The 19,556-nt window shown below is 40.1% G+C and overlaps 1 protein-coding gene across 6 annotated transcripts in view; it reads left to right on the forward strand.

Moving 5' to 3' along the window:
* The window catches only part of KIZ (kizuna centrosomal protein), a 73,611-nt gene that overhangs the window by 16,305 nt on the left and 37,750 nt on the right, over window positions 1-19,556 (forward strand). For all 6 annotated transcript variants that reach the window (XM_081149183.1, XM_081149185.1, XM_081149180.1 and 3 more), the window contains 2 exons: window positions 4,213-4,858; window positions 5,242-5,557. In XM_081149183.1, the coding sequence (XP_081005309.1) occupies window positions 4,213-4,858; window positions 5,242-5,557 (962 nt within the window). The remainder of the gene's footprint in view (window positions 1-4,212; window positions 4,859-5,241; window positions 5,558-19,556) is intronic.

Genomic DNA, 19,556 nt, shown 5'->3' on the forward strand with positions numbered 1-19,556 from the left:
CACAACTGGTTAGTGGCAGAGTTAGTATTCAGATCCTAGCAGACTAGTCCAGAGCCTTAATTAATAAATATATAAACTCACTTCCCAGTGTCTAGAAGAAAGGTTTCACTTAGGAAAATGTCAGGAGGGTGTCTTTCTTTAAGGGGTTAGCCTTCTCTCATAGTCAAGAATGAAAATAATATTTTTAAAACTTACCTTTTGTGGAGACATTTGGATATACAACTATCATTTCTTTGCTTTCTTCAGTAGCAGAATTATGGGACAAGTGTGTCATGTGTCAAACACTCTTATAGGTGAGGGAATTGCATTCCTTTGTAGGTGCCCAGGGACAGTGGAGCGGCAGGCAGGAGGGAGAGTGAAGGAGGGAGGGAAAAGGAAACAAGGCGATGTTGCAATAGGAAGGTAAATTGTATGGGAAACACTGTTTCTTCTCTATCTGATAACACAAGGGATTATAGAAGCCTCCTCCAAGCAAATATTGATTTCTTGTTCTTGAGAAGACTTTCTAAACTTCGTATACTTATATTCTATGAAATACCAGATTATTAGAAAAAGAACCTTCTTCATGCAGTCTGAAAAAACGTGTGTGTGCCTAGAACTTCCCTGGAAGGGAATCTCCCACTAACTATCACAGATAAATATGCATATACACTTGTTTTAGCAATCCCGCTTTTGATAATCTGTCCTCTAGAAATAAAAGTTCCAGTTGATTTACTAGTGTGAGGAAGGAATGGGCAGGTGAGTAATGCATTTTAAGAAGGAGCCTGCCTATAGGTGAGATTGCTCTTTTCATTGTGGTAGAGTATGAGTTGCTTCTGTTCTTACTAAAGTCTCTCAGAATTAGAACATGGAGTTGGAGTTCTGTCTCTCTGATGTCATTCTGCACATTTCTCTTGTGAACAGTGAATTCTAAGAGGCACACTTATATCCTGAGTCACCCTGTTTGGGAATCATGGAGAATATACAGGGCATATTAGATTGTATTGTAAAAGAAAGGGTTCTTGTCTTGCTCTTCTGTGACATTTGTCAAGCTTCTGTTCTTTACTTGAAAACCATGACTTAGCTTTGTGTTGTTTTGATGAAAAAAATGGTTTAGGCCTGGGGTGTTGGGGAAAACGTTGGTGCTGGGGTGTGTGTGTGTGTTTTTTGAAAGTCACCTACTGGTGCAATTTAGGGATGCTGAATTTCTCTCAAAACGTCCACCCGCTTTTCTCCTACGCTTCCCATTCACACTACACGGACTTGATTTTACTTACCAGTTACAAGTTCCATGTGGAGTCTATTTTAGTAGATCTGAGTTTGTACTGGTTGAGTTTAGTAAGAAATTAGACCTATACTTCAGATTCATTATTGGGGATTTTTATGTTGTTGCTGTTGTTTCAAAAAAGCTGTGGTTCAGTAACAATTTGAGTTTAGCTCACTCAGTTTTGAACATTCTAGCATGGGGGGGTGCAACACTGGAGTCCTCATTTCTGAGTTTGAATCCTGGGACTGGAAGCGATTATTCAGCCTCGCTAAGTCTTGTAAGAGTGGGGATTGTAACAATGGTTGTTTTGAAGACTGAAAAAGGTAATGGATATAATTCTGCTTGACAGATGTCCACTAACTCTGTTGCCACTGTCACCACCATCACCGTCATCATCATCTTTTTTCCCCATGAGGGGAACCATATTCTGGTCCTGGCTTTTTACCACTTACGTGGAGAAGGCTGCTGTGGTTATAGAGAGGCTACCTGTGAATTAAAGAAATGGGAGGTGAGGCCACCTGGTAGTAACAACTCATAATAGATTGCTTTTATAGTTATATATCCTTCAAAATAACTTACAGGACATAACCTTTGAAGCCTAAATTTAATGGATCCATTTTAAAATTTAGGTAGTTTCAACAACTATTGGATTTTATGGCCAGAAACGTCTGTTTGTGGTTTCAATTGTGAAAATTTGGTTAAGTCTATAATCTGTTAACAAAAAGGAAGAGTTAAAAATCACATCAGCATGGTGTCTTAGTCCGCTGGGACTGCCATAACAAAATACTACAGACTGGGTGGCTTAAACAATAAAAATTTATTTTCTTACAGTTTAGGAGGCTGGGCAGTCGAAGATATAGGTGCCAGTAGGCTTGGATTCTGATGAGACCTCTCTCCTTGGGTTGCAGATGGCCACACTCCCCTCGAGCCCTCATGTGGCCTCTTCTCTGCGCCTGTGCATGGAGAGAGATGGATCTCTGGTGTCTCTTCCTCTTCTAAGGCCATCGGTGTTATATTGGATTGAGGCTCCGCCCTTATCACCCCATTTAACATTAATTACCTCCCTAAGGGCCTATCTCCAGACATAGTCAAGTTGGGGTTGGGCTTCCACAGAAGGCTTTGGGAGGATACAGTGCAGTTCATAACAAGGCAAAGTAAAGTAACTTCTTTAGGACATGCAAATTTTATTAAGAGATTTCTTTGAAATCTCAGCGTGACTTAAGGGTTTGCTTACATAGAATCTAAGAGCAATAATTGTGCTGTGTGAAAAGCTGGAAACTTGGTCTGCCAGATCCACTTTCATTCTGCATGGACATTGATACTTCCCAGTTCCCTTGTCTGAAAAAAAATAATGTATTAAGAAAAAAATAAAGATCTCAGTATTTTATAAAACATGACATATAACATAAATATATTCTTTCAAAGTATAATAATGGCCAAGATTCACCTGCTTTGAAAATGGTAAGACATCATTATATTCATTCTAAACTTGCTCATATCTCCATAAATGTGTTCCCTCTCCTTTCCCTCAGCAAAGATGAACTCCTAATTTTAAAAGTTACTGTCTGTTTACTAATAAGTATTTTCAGTGATATTCATTTGCTTTATTATCATTTTCTCCAACTCCAAATATTTTTTTCAATTTATTTAAACTTAAAAAAAAAGTATACACATTTCTTCGATCCCTCTACCCCCCACCTCTGGCGACCACCAATCTATTCTTTGTATCTATCACCTTGGGGTTTTGGTTTGTCTTTTTAAAATACGTTTTTATTGATTTCAGAGAGAGGAAAGGAGGGGGAGAACGAGAGATAGAAACATCAATGATGAGAGAGAGTCATTGATTGGAATTGAACTGTGACCTCCTGGTTCATAGGTTGATGCTCAGCCACTGAGTCATGCTGGCCGGGTGCCTATTCATTTGTTTTTAACTTCTAAGTTGTTTCTTTCACTTTTGGGAATAGGAGAGACAGTATATTTGAAGAGAAGGAAGAGCTGGATTCTATTTCAATAAGTGTGTGACATTTTCTCTCCTAAAGTTTGGGCGTCAATTTTTCATCTGCAGAGGAGAGTGCAAATACATTTTCCCATCACCTCTGTAGGGCTCTGTGAACTAAATTCTGTTATGTATGTGGAGACACTTTGGTCCTTTGGGAGAAAAGCTTCATAACTGTTGCTTCTAGTTCTTCCTACTGTGTGTCCTTGAGCAAGTCACTGAACCAGCTGCTTACGTTTCTCTGCCCCCTTCCCTGCCTCCCCCTCACCTCTCTTTTTTTAAGGAAGAAAAAATGCTCTTCTCCCCATAGACAAGCCAGTAAATTTAAATTGCTTTAAATATCTTTAAAAGTACTTGAAGATGTTCAGAAAAAACTGATGTTATTTGCCCTTTGATTATTTTACACATATGCAGTATATTTTAATGCAATCTTGAATATGATTATTAGAAGTTTTTTACATTATACAGAATACTAGAAATAGAGTTTTGAAACCTACAATAGTTCTTTAGATTACCCCCCTTTTTTTTGTCAAGTACCTCCCTAGCTCCATCAATTTCGAACTTCTCAGTGGAAAGTGGTTAGAATGCATGGTTTTTAAAAAAGTTGTGGTTAAATATACATAACATAAAATATACAATTTAACCATGTTTAAGTCTACAATTCAGTGAAATTAAATACATTCACGTTGTTATGCAATGTATGCATCTCTTTTTGAAAAATATAGATTCCAAAGTTACTTAACAATATTTGCTTTGTGAATCTATATTGTTATTAAAATTAAGTAGTGTGGACTATACTGGATTTTGCTCTTTCATTTTGAAGGAAGCCATGAGATTTCTAAAACATGGTAGGTGTTGATTTCATTGGTCATGCTTCCTTTATCTCATTTCATTTCTGAAAACAACCTGAACAGCCTAATCGTTCATACACAATAAATATGTTTAACTCACATCTCTTTTGTTGCTGCAGGTTGTGGTGCAGGCAGGAATGAACTCAGGGACAGCCGTGTCAAAAGGACTGTATCAACCAGCAACCATCTTTATGGGCTGCCAAATGTCAGCTGTCTCAAGCATTGGAGACTTCAGTACAGTGCAGAAATCTTCCCAACCCACAAAGAACTTCTCGATTCCTGACCCACATTCACACCAGCAGACAGCCCAGAGCTGCGCCGTGACAGACAGCTATGTAGTACAAACTCACAGTGACACACCGTGCTTAAATAAGTCTAACAAAACGGAGGGAAAGACATCTCTTCAGATTGGTGAGAAGACGCTAGTCACAGCCAGGGTGTTGTCTGAGGAGGAACAAGCTCATTGCTTGGAGATAGGAAGCAGCACGCGTCATGGGAAGAGTAATTTATCTGAAGGCAGAAAGTCGGCTGAACTCCATTCCCTGTTACAGGGAAGATTAAGTCCAGAGAACAGAACCACTGATTTAAAGTGTGACAGTTTCAGCAGATCAGAGGGATCACAGGGAGAAGTACTGACACAAGAACATATTGGAGTCAAGGAAGAAAGAGCCAGACCGCCTGTCTCTCCGATATCAGCCTCAGAATACCCTGTATCTGAAAGGAAGTGTCCGCAAGACGAGCATTCCGAGGGGGAAGGTTTCTCAGGTGGGGTGAGAGGCTGAGATTCTTTGCTGATTTTTGTTAGTATTTAGTTTCTCTGGTTGGTATTGGTCTTATGTAAGAATAAAATATACACTAATTTCAATCTTTTTGTCAAAAAACAAAGTAGTGTCTTTGCCAACAAATTCCATTCTAACAAATTCTAAAATGTGTATTTGGAAATATTTTTGCAAATAGATTCTCTCATTTTTAAACCCACTGTGATGTTTTTAAAAATATTTTTAATGAATTTTTAAATACTATAATGAGTTGTGGATTGTTGCTCCTGTTTTTAACTGATGTAGTAATTCCGTCTGTGAGGTGGAACATCTTACCTTGCTTCTCCCTGAAGTTAGTGACCAGTAATCTATTCATATCTCCTCTCACAGATCATCTTCCTCATGCGGACCCAGAGTCACAGAAACCCTTCAGGAAAATGCAGGAAGAGCAGGAGGAGGAAAGTCTGAGCAGCAGCAGTGGCCTCACAGTTTCTCTAAGTGAAGATGATCTGATTTTCAAGAGTCCAGAACCACTACCAAATCCAGGTGACAAGATGGAGGGAGAAGATGGAATAGAGGCCTTAAAATTAATCCACTCTGAGCAAGAAAGAGATGCCCCATCCACTGAAAAGCATAATTGTATTTTGCAAACTCTAAGCTCTCCTGATTCAAAAAAGGAATCCTCTTCTAACTCACCAACAAGACAGTAAGCCATTCAATTTTTTTACAGTCCTATTTTTAATTATAGACATTTTTAGAGACCATTCTACTTGGAATGTATTATTGAACTCTCAGTCATGAATGTGTAAGTTCCTTAAGTCTCATAAATAGTCTTTTAGGTAAGATATAATTTTCTCCCCCCCCCCATTTTTATGAAATAGCTTCAAAAATCTGAATATCATTGGAATCATGGTGACTGGCCATTTATAATCATATCCAAACAATCCCTGGTTAATTCATAAGTTATTCCCCCTACCCACCATCTTTTTAGGAAATAAATCATTTTAAAGTTCTGGTAACACAGAAGGTAACAAACTGTTAAACTTACTAGGAATTCAGCTTTAGAGACTAAGAAGTTGTATCTAATTGATTTGCTTAATCCTTACATCCATTGCCAAAGTATCATTTTTGTCATTCGGTTAAATAGGAGTTAATAAATTCTTCTAGGGGTATTTAAGCTAGCTTTTCTTTTCCGAATGTAAATATGAGGACACTGGAATTTTTAATGTTAAATCAGAATAACATGGGTCTTATATATTTTGAGCATTTATAATATTCAACTCATAAAAGCTCATATATGATTTTTTTACTAGGTAAAATTGTAAGACAACATGAAAACTGTTGAAGGCCAATTCTGTAATTAAATATATATATATATATCACATCTCTTTTAGAAATAGAAGGAACCTAAGTAAACAAACTAAGGCAAATATCATCTTTTAAAAATGAGGAAACCAAGGCCAGGGGCGTAAGGGGTGACATGTAGGCCACTAGGGCAGACCCTCCATACAGCCTCACTGCCCTCCACACTGCCCCCAGGACTTTGTTACACCCAGAAGCTGTCATTTGTTCTTTCCTACAGCCCTGGCAAGAGTGAAAAGGCAAGTGGACATTCTTGTATATGAGGGTATACGTTCTCTTTTAAGCACCATTGTACCTTTTAATATATTGCTTCTTACAATTCATTATCTACTTTTAGTGAAAAGTTTAATTTATAGTATGATTGACTCCAAACTGATGTTTAAGAAATACTTATTAAGAGCACATCCAAGTTCAAAGTACTTGCTCTGTGGATAGAAAAACCAACATGGTGCCTGTTCTTGGAAAATTTGGTTTATTGCAGAGGCAGGCCAAATGGATTTTTCTAGTAGTAATACTTCTCTGTCATTAAAGAGGTACATCAACATACTATGCCATCAGAAACTTCATTGCTAAAGATAGAATGTATCTGTTTTGGGTTTTCTATTTGCAGGCTTTTTATAGCAATTCATTGGACAAGTTAATATTTTGGTAGCTAACTAGGGGAATAGTGTAAAGTTTACCCAGGACTCAGTCTTTTTCTGAGATGAAAAAAGTTGTGTATTTTATCTAAAAACTTATCACCCAATCCAAGATCACCTAGATTTCCTCCTATGTTATCTTCTAGAAATATTGTTTGACCTTCATATGTATGATCCATTTTGAGTTAATTTTTGTGAAAGGCATAAGCTCAGTGTCTGGATTCATTTTTTAAAATTTGTATGTCTATTTCTTGCAGTACTATCTGTTAAAAAAAAAAAGTATACTCTTTCCATTGAGTTGTCTTTGCTCCTTCATAAAAGGACAGTTGTCTGTATTTGTGTGGGTCTATTTCTGGATTCTCTGTTCTGTTCCATTTATTTATTTGCTTCTTCACCAATATCTCTCTGTCTTGGTCATGGTAGCTTTATAGTAAATCTTGAAATCATGTAGTGAGAGCCTTTTTACTTAGTTCTTCATTGGCTCCTCTGTGTCCTTTGCCTTTCCCTATAAACTTTAAAATCTTTGCATGAACTTGAAATATCTCTCCATTTATTTAGATTTTATTTAATTTATTGCATTGGTTTTGTAGTTTTATGTACATATAATATACTTAATTTTAAGTACTTTGAGTTTTTGGTGCTAATATAGATAGTATTGGATTTTTACTTCAAATTCCAATTTTTTATTGTTTCTATACAAGAAAACAATTGACTTTTATATATTAACCTTATATTCTGCAACACTGCTATAGTCGCTTATTAGCTACAGGAGGTTTTGTTTTGTTTTTGTCAATTCTTTGGGATTTTCAACATACATAAGCACGTTATCTGTGAATAAAGACAGTTTTATTTCTTTCTTCTTAATCTGTATGCCTTTTCTTTTCTTGTCTTATTGCATTAGCTTTTAGTACAGTGTTGAAAGTAATTGTGAGAGGGAACATCCTTGCCTTGTTCCTGGTCTCATGGAGATAGCATCTAGTTCTTCCTGTTTAAATAAAATGCTAGCTGTAGTGTTTTTCTGGATGTTCTATATAAAGTTGAGAAAGTGTCCCTCTATTTCTAATTTGCTGAGAGTTTTTATCATGAATGAGTGTTGACTTTTGTCTCATACTTTTTCTGCATCTAATAATATAATCAACTGATTTTTCTTCTTTAGCTAGTGGGTTGGTGGATTACATTAATTGATTTTCAAATGTTAAATCAGTCTTCTATGCCTGGAATAAAATCCACTTGGTATGGTGTATAATTTTTTTTACACATTATTAGATTCAGTTTGCTAATATTTTGTTAAGGAATTCTCCATCTATGTTCATAAGAGACACTGATCTGTAGTTTTCCTTTCTTGTAATGTCTTTTTTTGGTTTTGGTGTAAGGGTAATGCTAGCCTTATAGAATGAGTTAGGAAATAATTCCTCTGCTTCTATCCTCTGAAAGAGATTAAAGAGAATAGGTATAATTTCCTCTTTAAATATTTGGTAAAATTCACTGGTAAACCCATCTGGGCCTGGTGCTTTCTCTTTTGGAAAATTATTAATTATCGATTCAATTTTTAACATTATTTTATTACTATTATATATTTATCTTTGTGTGCGATTTCATTGTGTCCTTCAAGAAATTGGTTAGTTTCACCTAAGTATTCAAATTTGTGAGCATATAGTTGTTTATACTATCTCTTTATTATCCTTTTCTTTAAATGATACTACTCATGTTTAATAGTTCATTGATTTTTAGAGAGAGAGGAAGGGAGAGGTAGAAAGAGAGAAACATCGATATGAGAGTGAACCATCAATCGACTGCCTTGGCTGCCTCCTGCACACTCCCTACCAGGGATTGAGCCCAAACCCCTGCAGCCTGGGCATGTGCCCTGACCGGGAATCACAGCCGCAGCTTCTTTAGTGCATGGATGATGCCCAACCAACTGAGCCACATGGGCCAGGGCTCCTTTATTATCGTTTCAATATCCATGGGATCAGTACTGATGGTCTCTCATTCATTTCTGATATTCGTCTTTTCTCTCTTTTTTTCTGGTTAGCTTGGTGTTATGGACTGAATTTTAGTGTCCCCCAAAATTCAACAGCACCAACACCGAATGTGTTGTAGATAGGGCCTGTGAGGAGGTTGTAAAGTTTAAATAAGGTTGTAAATGTGAGGCCCTAATCTTATAAAGCTAGTGCCCTTATAAGTAGAGGAAGACACCAGAGCGCTTTCTTTGCCATCTGAGAACATAGTAAGAAGGTCTTAACAGGAACCAAATAAACTAGCACCTTGAACTTGGATGGCTCCTCTACTCTACCACAGACCCTGCCTCCAGAATTGTGAAAAATAATTTTCTGTTATTTAAGTCATCCGGTTTGTGATATTTTGTTATGGAGTTTGGAGCAGACTAAAATTATCCATTTTGTTAGTTTTTTTGTTTGTTTTTTCCAAAGAAGCAGCTTTTTGTTTTGTTGATTTTCTCTATTTTTCTGTTTTCAGTTTTATTGGACTTCTGCTCTAAATTTTATTATTTCTTTCTTTTTGCTTACTTTAGATTTAATTTGTTCTTTTTTCTAGTTTCCTAAGGTGGAAGTTTAGATTATTGATTTTAGATCTTTCTTCTTTTCTAATATATGCATTTTTAACACTATAAATTTCCCTGTAAGTTCACTATATGAAGCAACTATGTTGCTTTTGCTGTGTTCCACAATTTTTGATAAGTTGTATTTTCATTTTTATTCAGCTCAAAATATTTTTAAATTTTTATTTAGATTTCTTCTTTGACTCATGTCAAAGAGTTCTGGTTACCTGCATTTTACTATGTTCCACTGACATGAGTTCTGCACTCAGGAGTGGGGGGGGGGGGCCCCCGCAGGCTGGCTTTCCTAGTTTTATGGCTCCAGAGCTCCCCCTTCTGTTGTTCTCCAAGAATGTTTATAGGTGTGGGCTCTTACTTTCTTAGGTCTCTTGGCTTTTGTCCCATCCTCCACTTTAAGTAGAAAAATTATTTCTTCTGCCCTTATTGTCTTAGTTCAGCTCAGTTTAGAGTTCACCCCCAGGGGTTTCTCCTCAGTGTGGAACTTTCCTGCTGAAAGGGCACTGGTAAGGCTCTGGAATTGTAGGGCCCAGATGGCTCCTCTCCTACAGTTCCTTCATTCTCACCATTGACGTGGACCTGCAGGCCCCCTTCTAGAGGGGCTGCTGCTACTCATGGATGGTTGGAGGTTGTTTTGCTGTCACACAACATGTCCTTTTGCTGTCCCTCCACTTCCTCCTACACATTTGTAGTTATAACAAGGGGTTTGTTGTTCTCACTATGGCCCACTTATATTTTGTCCCCTAATTTTGAAATAGATATTAAACATGAGTTATTGGTTTGCTTTCTTCCCCTCCCTTCCCCCTCCCCTCTAAGGAAATTTGGAAGATTAAAGAAGAAGACAGACAGTGAAAGACAATGCTATTACTGTTTATCTAGACTTTTTTTAAACATTTGATATTTAAGTAAATTATGACACTTTGGGGAGATGTCCCAATGGAGTGTTAAGGTGCCATGTCCCAGCACTATGGGAGTCCAACAAGAGATGTAGGGGGAGGTAGGGGAGGAGGAAAGAGAGGGAGGGGTAAAGGGGCGGCGGAAGGGGAGAAAAATTAGAGTCTGGTGAGAGAATGCCGGGAGGGAACCAATAGTCAGGCCAATTCTGCCAGGGTAAAGCAAAAACAGACCTCTTTTTAATACAAATCCGAGATTGAAAAGTAGTTTATTCTGAGTGAAACAAGTTTACCCTTGGTTTCAGAGGTTGGAGGGGAGACAGGGAATCAGGTCCTGGTTTTTGAAGATAAAAACAAGATAGGAAAAGCTAGAACATGGTCCGGTTTACAAGAAAATAAGGCTGTTAGCAAACAGGTCTCAGGGAGAAGGCTGTGTATTGGTGTTGCGGTCAGTAGGCCCAGCTGAGCCGGAAGTCATCCCATCCCAAACCCCTGTGAGATGTGACTGTAGAATCCTCCAAACAATTCCAGTGCCCTGCCTTCCAGCTCACCCCTAGATATTCAGGCTGAGGCCCAGACATTGTGGAACGGAGATAAACCACCTGTATTGTTCTCTGTCCAGATTCCTGCCTACAGAAGTCAGAAGCATAACCTCATAACAGAAGGCCATTGGTGGTGGTTTTGTACCATTCAATTTGGGTTAGCTTGTTACACAGCAGGAGATTACCAGGATAGCTGTGATGATTGGTGGAAGGAGATTAGCAATTCCAGATTTTGGGGGAGGGCTGCAGTGTAAGCAAAGGCCTTGGAGGCAAGCCACCATGGCCCATGTCCAGGGAACTATTGGTTACTCCAACCAAAGGTGTGGCTCACATGGCAGAATATGTCACCCCTGCAGGCCAAGGGACACACCCCTGGATTGCTAGGGTCTTTCCCTCATCTCTTCCTCCCAGGCATGAGCAGCCACCTTGTCCTGCTTCAGGAAAAGTACACCTCCCCGACCTCCCAGAATCAGGGATGTGCTTGTCTGACATCCTTTGAACTGTGACACTAACAAGAAAAGCTTGTCATTGGGTTCCCAGCATCTACGCAGGAGAGCCAGTTAGCCTTTATTTTTTCCTTGCTTTCATCCCCCTGCCTGTCCTCTGCAGTTAACCCACTTGTTTATTCATAATGATAATTTGTTATCATCTACTTTCTTGTTTCTTTTCATCTTTGGCATTCTTTTAGCAGCTTCTTAAGTGAATGAGTATTTCAGTAATAAATTGTCTCAGCTTCTTCATTTTAATTCAATATTGTCCCTCTGAAAGGCCCAGCCACAAACCAGCACCATCTTTTCAGCAGTCCTGTAGTGTTTGATTTATACCATACTCATTCGGCAGGAGGCCAGCTAATAGCTGAGTGTTCAGTTCCTTTCCTGTCGGTGCCCTCCCTGGGTGCTGCCACTGCCATTTCACTGTCATCGAGGAGGTGGACCCTGAACACTGAGTCTGAATGCAGGGAAGCATCTGCCTTAGTGGTCTGAGCTCCCCTTCGATGGAGGATGACTGCACTGGACCCCATTCCCATTCATTAGAGTTAATTGGCCTCCAAGGAGACTCACTTATCCTGGAGAAGTGACATACTGATTTATTTCAGGGTCTGAACATTCCTGAGCCCTCAGTAAACCCATCCACTGTCTCATCGTACCTTCTGGGTTCTTCTGTCCCTGGATCCCCTCACATGTTGGAACCCTTGCCAGCCCAGTCAGAGCCTCCTTGTCTCTTCTCTTACAGATACATGTCCACATACCATCGGAGACAGACAAACATGCCACAGCAGAGCAGAAGTCTGATGTTTTATGTTATGGTCCTCCATTTGTCATTAAGCCCCAGCAAAGATAACTCTATCCTGACACTGTTGTTACAGGAAAGGGGACCTGGCCCTTGGTGGGTCTGCCTAGGGCCTGCTGGTAATGTGTGGGTTCTTTGTGCAGGAAAAATTTACAACGCGAGTCCAGGTGACTATAAGGGAATGTTTATTAAAGCTGGGACAGTAAAACAAGAAAGGGCTTGGCATGGAGGAAGCAACAGGAAAGCTGAGGCTGGGCTGCTTTAGCTCACTGGGAAGTCAGACAAAAGGTTCAGGGGGTTAGTCTGGGATGAGCTGCCGCTGCTCATTGTTCTCCTGGTTGCAAGCCTCGTGGGGTCCTTTAGAGTTTAGGAGATGCATGCCTGTCAGGGAGAAGAGAGGAAAGAAGAGGGGGAAAAGAATGGGGGGGCGTTGCTTCCAGAGGGAGAGCGTGTGCCAGGTCCTTGAGGTTTTTATCTCTTGTAGGTGGGACTCTTAGGGGAGGTCTCAGGGGAGGGTTCAGCAGAATATTCATCAATATTCTGGGTGTGCTCCTTCAGGGCTGTGGTCTCTATTGATTGGTCAGTGTCAGGGCAGGAGTCAGGTTAGGGTTAGGGTTAGGGTTAGGGCTGGGTTTGCTGCTTTTCTGGGTCTGGAGCTGAAATACTACTGAGGCCCAGATGTTACCTCTAAGGAGGTGACCCGTATCTGCTATAAATTGCTCTTCCAATTTGTTCAGCTCTTTGTTTCACTATTACACTTGTCCTGGCCTACTGGCCTGTCTCACTATCCGATGCCCTTTTGCCAGAAGTACCCTCTTAGAGTTTAATTATAGAACTGATTATGATAACATCTAATAAACCAAAAAATGTATTATTTTGATAGTATTTTTTTTAACTTTTCCAAAATGCAGGCCCTGATAGTATTGAATTTTTGAAAGGTAAAAGTTGTATAGCAGTCAGATATTGACCCTCCATGTTCTTTTTTGCAGCAAATATTTAAAGCTAGGTCACTTTAGGTGACTGGCTTCATAAATCTGTTGTGTGCACCTCAGATTAGAGAGCACAGCCAACACCCTAATAATGACACCCCTCTGGTTATATGTGAGTGCTAATTTAAAAGAAACCCAGGGAGCCCCAGCTGGCGTGGCTCAGTGGTTGAGCTTCGACCCACAGACCTGGAAGATCCATATTCGATTCCCAGTCAGGGCACATGCCGGGTTTCGGGTTCAATCCCCAGTAAGGGGTGTGCAGGAGGCAGCCGATCAATGATTCTCTCTCATCATTGATGTTTCTATCTCTCCTCCCTTTCTCTCTGTGAAATCAATTTTTAAAAAAAATTTTTTAAAAAATGTAAGAAAAGAAACTCAGGGAGCAAGCATAAATCTTTCTAGTCTTCACCTTCCCACCAAGGAGAATTTTTATCACCCCAAATGTTAAGTTTGGGATCCATAGTTCTCAAAGGGAAATTGACTGAGAACACTCACTCATTTCATAAAGCACGTGTGCTGCTATCACAAGTAATTCTTGGCTACTAAAACTCAGTGTGGTTCAAGCTGGTTATCTCTGTGTGAGGGTGGAGGGATACACCTAGTTTAAATTCTCTCAGGCCTTCCAGCGCCTCATTAAGGAAAAAACAAAACAAAAACAACAACAACAAAAAAAGAACTGAATGATAAGGTCGGTTTTGAAGCCAAAGGGGGGGGGGCAAGGGTTTTTCCTGTGCATCCTTTGCTACAATAAAGAGGACCTTAACCCAGATGGACGGTACCCTACAAAATGTAGCCCATAATTCAAGCTGTCAGCTTAACTACGCTGTTTCCAGGTAGAGAAGGAGTCCTTGTTTCCTGGGTAAAGAGAAGGAGCCTTGTTTGCTGACCCCTGGTCTGCAGCCTGCTGCAGCCCGCCCTGCTCTGTTGGCCTTTGTGTCTAGGTCCCCTCCTTCCCTTCTTTTTGGCATTGTGCTTCCTTTGAGTGGCCCCCTGTAAGGGACCACCCAAGGGGCTGCACAGTGGGAACTGAGATAGCCACCAAAACATAGGTTTCGTGAGACTGCCCATTAAAAGAAAATTACTGTTTAACTATGTATGTGTTTGTCCTTTCTACAACTGTTTTGTGTGGCAAACAAAACCCCGTATACAAACTTCACTGTGGCCGCCCATCCAGCTGTTCCAGCCATCGGGTGTCAGGTTTGAGATAGTTGCTTCCAGTTTATTTTCTCAGGGCACTAATTCTTGATGCGATTTATATTTACACATTTGGATTTATGGTCAGGAAATTTGATATCAAAGCAAACAAATTGCACTGGCTTTATGAAACTATTACCAGTCCTGGAGTTTGTGGCTTGGCATTGCTCTTGGGTGAAATTTGTCTGTAATGCTCCATAACAAAAGCTAGCAGCCTGGAATTCAGTTCTCAATAGGCATTTACACCTCTGTAAAAGGATTAGCTCCAGCTAATTGTTACCCTGTTTAAACCTTAATTTGCATCTTTATAGACGTAGAGCTTCTAGCGACCTCTCTGCTGCTTGTATTTGTGTACCTGTGGATGGGAGGTCACTGAAGGTTTTCTTATTGGTGAAGGTGCTAAATTGCTTCAGGATGACCAGTAAGCTACACAAAGTATCCTTACTTATATTTTGTAGGAGTATGGTCTTCTGAGTGTTTGGTGCATGGATACATTCTGTTACTTCTGCTTTAAACTTAAGAAGTAGGGTCTTAGGATTTTAAATATAGTTAATTGTAATCAACAAATTTCCTTGAGAATTAAATGTAAAAAAACAATTAGAACTTGATAAAGTGATAGTTTTTAAAGTAAATTTTTTATACAGACCATGTGTTGTTAAAGATCAGAGCCCCCTTATGCATTGGAAAGGAGATAGGGTCAAACCGGGAGGAGGAATTGCATTGGAACTGGAAACAAAGGAGGGTTACTTTGCCTCTTCCTCACCTTTCTGTGTCTGGGTTCATCCTAAATAACACGCTCATAGCTTATGGACCACTTCTACAAAGATGCCTCTTTGTTGTTGCTCATTTTGAAATACATTTTTTCCCCTAAAACTTTGATCTGGATGTGACTGACTATAGGGCTCATGTTTCTTCCATCTTATTAAAAATACAGTAAACATATTTTATAGAACTTTTCAAAGTAGTATTATGTTATGTAAATTACTTAAGCACAAACACATTACTATTTATGGTCAGTATTACCACACCATTTTGAGACTGTTGTCCCCTAGAGAAAATAAAACCTGAAAATCCAGCCTATAGTGCTACAATTGAAACATATAAATTCTAAGTCCCCCCAAAGATACCACCCACAGGAATGTGTGAAAGGTACCTGGTAGAATTAAAGTTTGTTTTCTGTAGCCTTCATACTGTTGCTGTGTGCATTTATTTACTTGCGGTGACTGGTGAATGCATGCATTTACTAGATCTAGTCAGCATAAATTTAAAATTACAGTGATACATACAGAAAACTCTTCTGTGAAATTAAACTTTTCATGCATACTTAATTTTAATTACACAAACGTGTCTAAATAAGTAAAAACAGGTAAACTAATCTGTCAGTTTTTTAACATATACCTGCATTCAGAAAACCTACTTTATTATATAACCAACTTTCAGCTTTAACAGGCGCTCCCTTGCCCAAATTAGTTCATTATCTTGAGGTTTTACTGCGCCGGTTTCTCTTCTGCAACCACCCACTGCTGCTCTCACACTTACACTTCCTCCCCGCCATCCAGAGTACCAGGTGTCTCCTGGCTGGTGTCCATCTGTGCCTCAGGTCTCTACTGAACAACTTCATCTGCGCACCGCTGTCAGGCTAATCCTCTCGAAACCAGTGCCTTCAGGAAACCAGCCATGGCTCAGAGATCCACAAGGCTTATTCCTGTTTTCTCACCAGAGTTTCATATCAAATTGTATTACTTCCCATTACTATCTTACCACCACCAACAGCACCCTATCTGGCCAGACTTGTCTCCTTGCTGGTCCCCACAACCCTCTTCCCCTGGCATTTCCTGTCACCTTTGCCTGTGCCGCTCCTTAGCTTGAATTTTTACCTCCCCTTCTATCTGAATCCTGTCTCCTCCTCTTTGTCCAGCCCCTGTGAAGCCAGGGAGCTCTGTCTCTCTACCCCTCACGATTCCTTACTGTCTTCCCATTGATTAAGTGCTCTCCTTTACTGCTCTGAAATGGGCTCACCTTAAGGGTGGGCTGTTATTCTGTGAATTGAGTGGTGACAAGATGAAGTCTTCCAGGAAGAATTAGGCCCCAGATTTTTCCTAAGAAAAACGATATTCACAGGATAGTCACATAGGCCAGGATTCTGGAAGGTGTGGGGCAGCAGAGCTCAGAGTGAAGGAAGAACCCAGCACAGGGTCTGGCCTACAGGGAATGCGAACCCAGGCTTAGAGTTTAAATGAGAGCTTAGGACTTAGCAAGGAGCTGGAGCACCAGCAGGGTGGCCCAAGGTCAGGAACCGAGCCTGAGTCCACGGGACCCACTTGTATTTCCTGCCCAGAGGGTGGGCTTGAGCCTGCACTGATAACTCACCCTCAGTAGATGGACAGGGCATGTCTCTTTCATCCTCGTGATATCAGTTACATGGCCATATTATTGAAAAGTTGTTTCATTTTCTTTTTGGGATATATGTTGAATATTCCAAACTACAAGTGTGATCAGCTCCTTAAAAACACAAAGTACTGTTTTTTTCTTTAATATCTTCTCCCATAGCTTTTTAGAATCATTTTCCCCCAAAATAGACTTTTTTAAAAAGGGAGGTTATATTTAAACAAAAAAAAATAAATAAATAAAAATAAAAAAAATAAGGGAAGTTATAACCAATCTGGAGGCTACTGTAATATGACAAACCTAACCTAGAACAGTGGCCAATTGTTAGACTCCGCAAGTCCCCCTGGAGACTGGAAATAGACAATGAAGGCTAAATCCCTCTGTCCATGCCTTCCTGTTCTTACTAAGCATAACGAAAATTGTAGTTCAGTGGGATCTAAATAGAGAAATAATAGTCCCATCTTTCTGCATTCAGAAATAGAGAGATGTAACCTATACTCCAGCCAGCAGTTTTCAGTTTCTTAGCCGTGACAACATAAGTAAATTTCACAATGTGGAGATCTTACTTTGTTATGATTGACAATATAAAATCAGACTTTTCTGCTGTTAAGATCATCTGGCCTTCCTATCAGCCAGGTGGAATGTGGAGTAAGATTGCACAGCTGTGGATCCGAAGTCTTCAAAGAGTTAAAAGTTGCTTTCTCTGACGGATTTAAACCTGCCATGTACACACAAACAAGTTTTTCAAACTGCCCTATTTTACATCTTTGTTGAGAGACTGTCTAGTTGTTGCATTTTTATGTCTAGATTATATTACAGATACATTTCAATAAACCACGAAGAAGCACCATAGATTCTAGAAGCTGGCCGCCTGTGCTTAAATAAACATCTCCTGCAGCACCTGTTTTATTTTATAGGCTCTATAATCATGGTGACATTCTGAAAGAAGACCTTGAAGACTGCAGGGCAGCTGTCCTTCACTAGCTTCTGACACTCTCACCAGGGGAGGCAGGGATGAAAAGCATGCCAGGTGTTACTGTCATGAAACTACTGCTGCCGTGGGTGGCTGTTCAGGCTCCTAGATGCTTCCAAGAAAATGGTCACAGAGTTAGTTGCAAAACACTAGTCCACACAGCATGGAATAAACACTTGCAGTCCTTGGTTTAGCTTCTTTATGAACTTCACAATCTGCTTCTGTGTAAATGTATTTTTTTCTAATTGTTAACTGGATATATCCATTCAATCCTAGCTTATTGCAGTGTTTTAAGGGCTGGCTTGGTGGGAGAGAGCATGGATAGCCTTTGTTGGGTATGTTATATTAGCATACCTTGGAGAACTACCCAACATATAACCCAGTATAGCCACCTCCTAGAGGGATGCCCTTGGCAGGTCCAAACCCCAGGTGGGTTCCTAAATTTCCAAGGTCATGCTAGTGATACAGGCTCCCAATCTAGAAGATACAGGTCTACAATCTATGAGTGTGGTACCTACACCAGCAACATCAATAAAACCGGAGAACAGAAACACACCTCAGGCCCTACTTCCCAGGATCCACTGAATCAGGAATTTGGGGGTAGGGCCCGTCTGGGTTTTAATGAGCCCTTAAGGGAACGCTAATCCCTCAACTTTGAGAGCCACCATTCAGAGTATGTGTCTTAAATGGCCAAAAGCTGGGATGAGAGAGAGAAGTTTAATTGTCTGTAGGGTAGTTGGCACATGTGAGTCATGATTCTTGTACCTCCTTCCTAAGACAACCAAATTCATTCCTTACCCTCTACCCTCCTATTAGGCTGTCTGGTTTCCTCCCATGTCCTTAGAAGCTTTGTGGCATCTGGGCTACTTACTGAGTTTATGTAAATGTGTAATGTGTGTAACGGTTTGTTCACTGCAGGCACTTGGTAGGTGCCTAATTCATGTTGCATGTATGTTACCAGTGTCCTAACCCTGATTTTTATTTTGGGAACTGACTGTTTTCCCTTATTAAAGTACATTTCTACCACTTGCTAGTAAAGAACAAACTGTTACTTGAGTGTGGTCAGCAGATGATGTCTGTGCAAGCCCATCCGAAAAGACCTCTTTTGGCTGAGAGAGGGGAGGGCTTTGGGTCTAGTTGTTTTACATCCAACACCATTTTCTCCACCCTGAGTGTGCTGCGTAGGCTGTTTCCGTGTTAATGATATAAATAAGAAGGGTAACGTGACTTTCTTTAGAAAGAATTCAGCACAAGTCCAGTGTGTATTGGGTCCCATCAGGGTGTAAGGAGAAGTCAGACAATGGTTTCTAACAGGACTTTGTCATGAAAAAACTTGGCTAATCACATGGTTCCATTTCAGACCACAGGCTGAGGTCCACAAGTCCCAAGTGTGCCTACAGTGCTTTCCGCATCTGTACTAGCCATCACCAGGCTAGGGGGTACTGGGCATGACCTTCCTGGTCGGTGCTTCTCAATCCAAAGTAGTAACATGCCATACAAGGAAATTCTCTTTCATGTTTCTTACCATGTGAAATAAAAATAGCACTTTACAAAGGTGGTGGAAGAAGCTGCTGGGAAGGAGTCTACTCTCTCTGGTCGTGTGTTGTAAGGCTCTCTGATGAGGCCCCTGTTTCTTTCTTGCTGCCTTTCATACACATTGATGTACTATTTCACATAAACCACAGTCATTATATGTGGCATGGAAAGCATATATGCATCTATAATTCTCTGTGCAAACTGACTGGTTAGACTGCATGATTCATTGTGTGACTCTCTTAACCTGGGCTGCCAAATTGTGACTGTGGGTGATAAGATATGATGTCTACATCTACTAGGCTAATGTTTGTTATAGTTTCTCAACATA

The sequence above is a fragment of the Miniopterus schreibersii genome (genome assembly GCF_964146895.1).
Source record: "Miniopterus schreibersii genome assembly, chromosome: 10".
Taxonomy (NCBI): domain Eukaryota; kingdom Metazoa; phylum Chordata; class Mammalia; order Chiroptera; family Miniopteridae; genus Miniopterus; species Miniopterus schreibersii.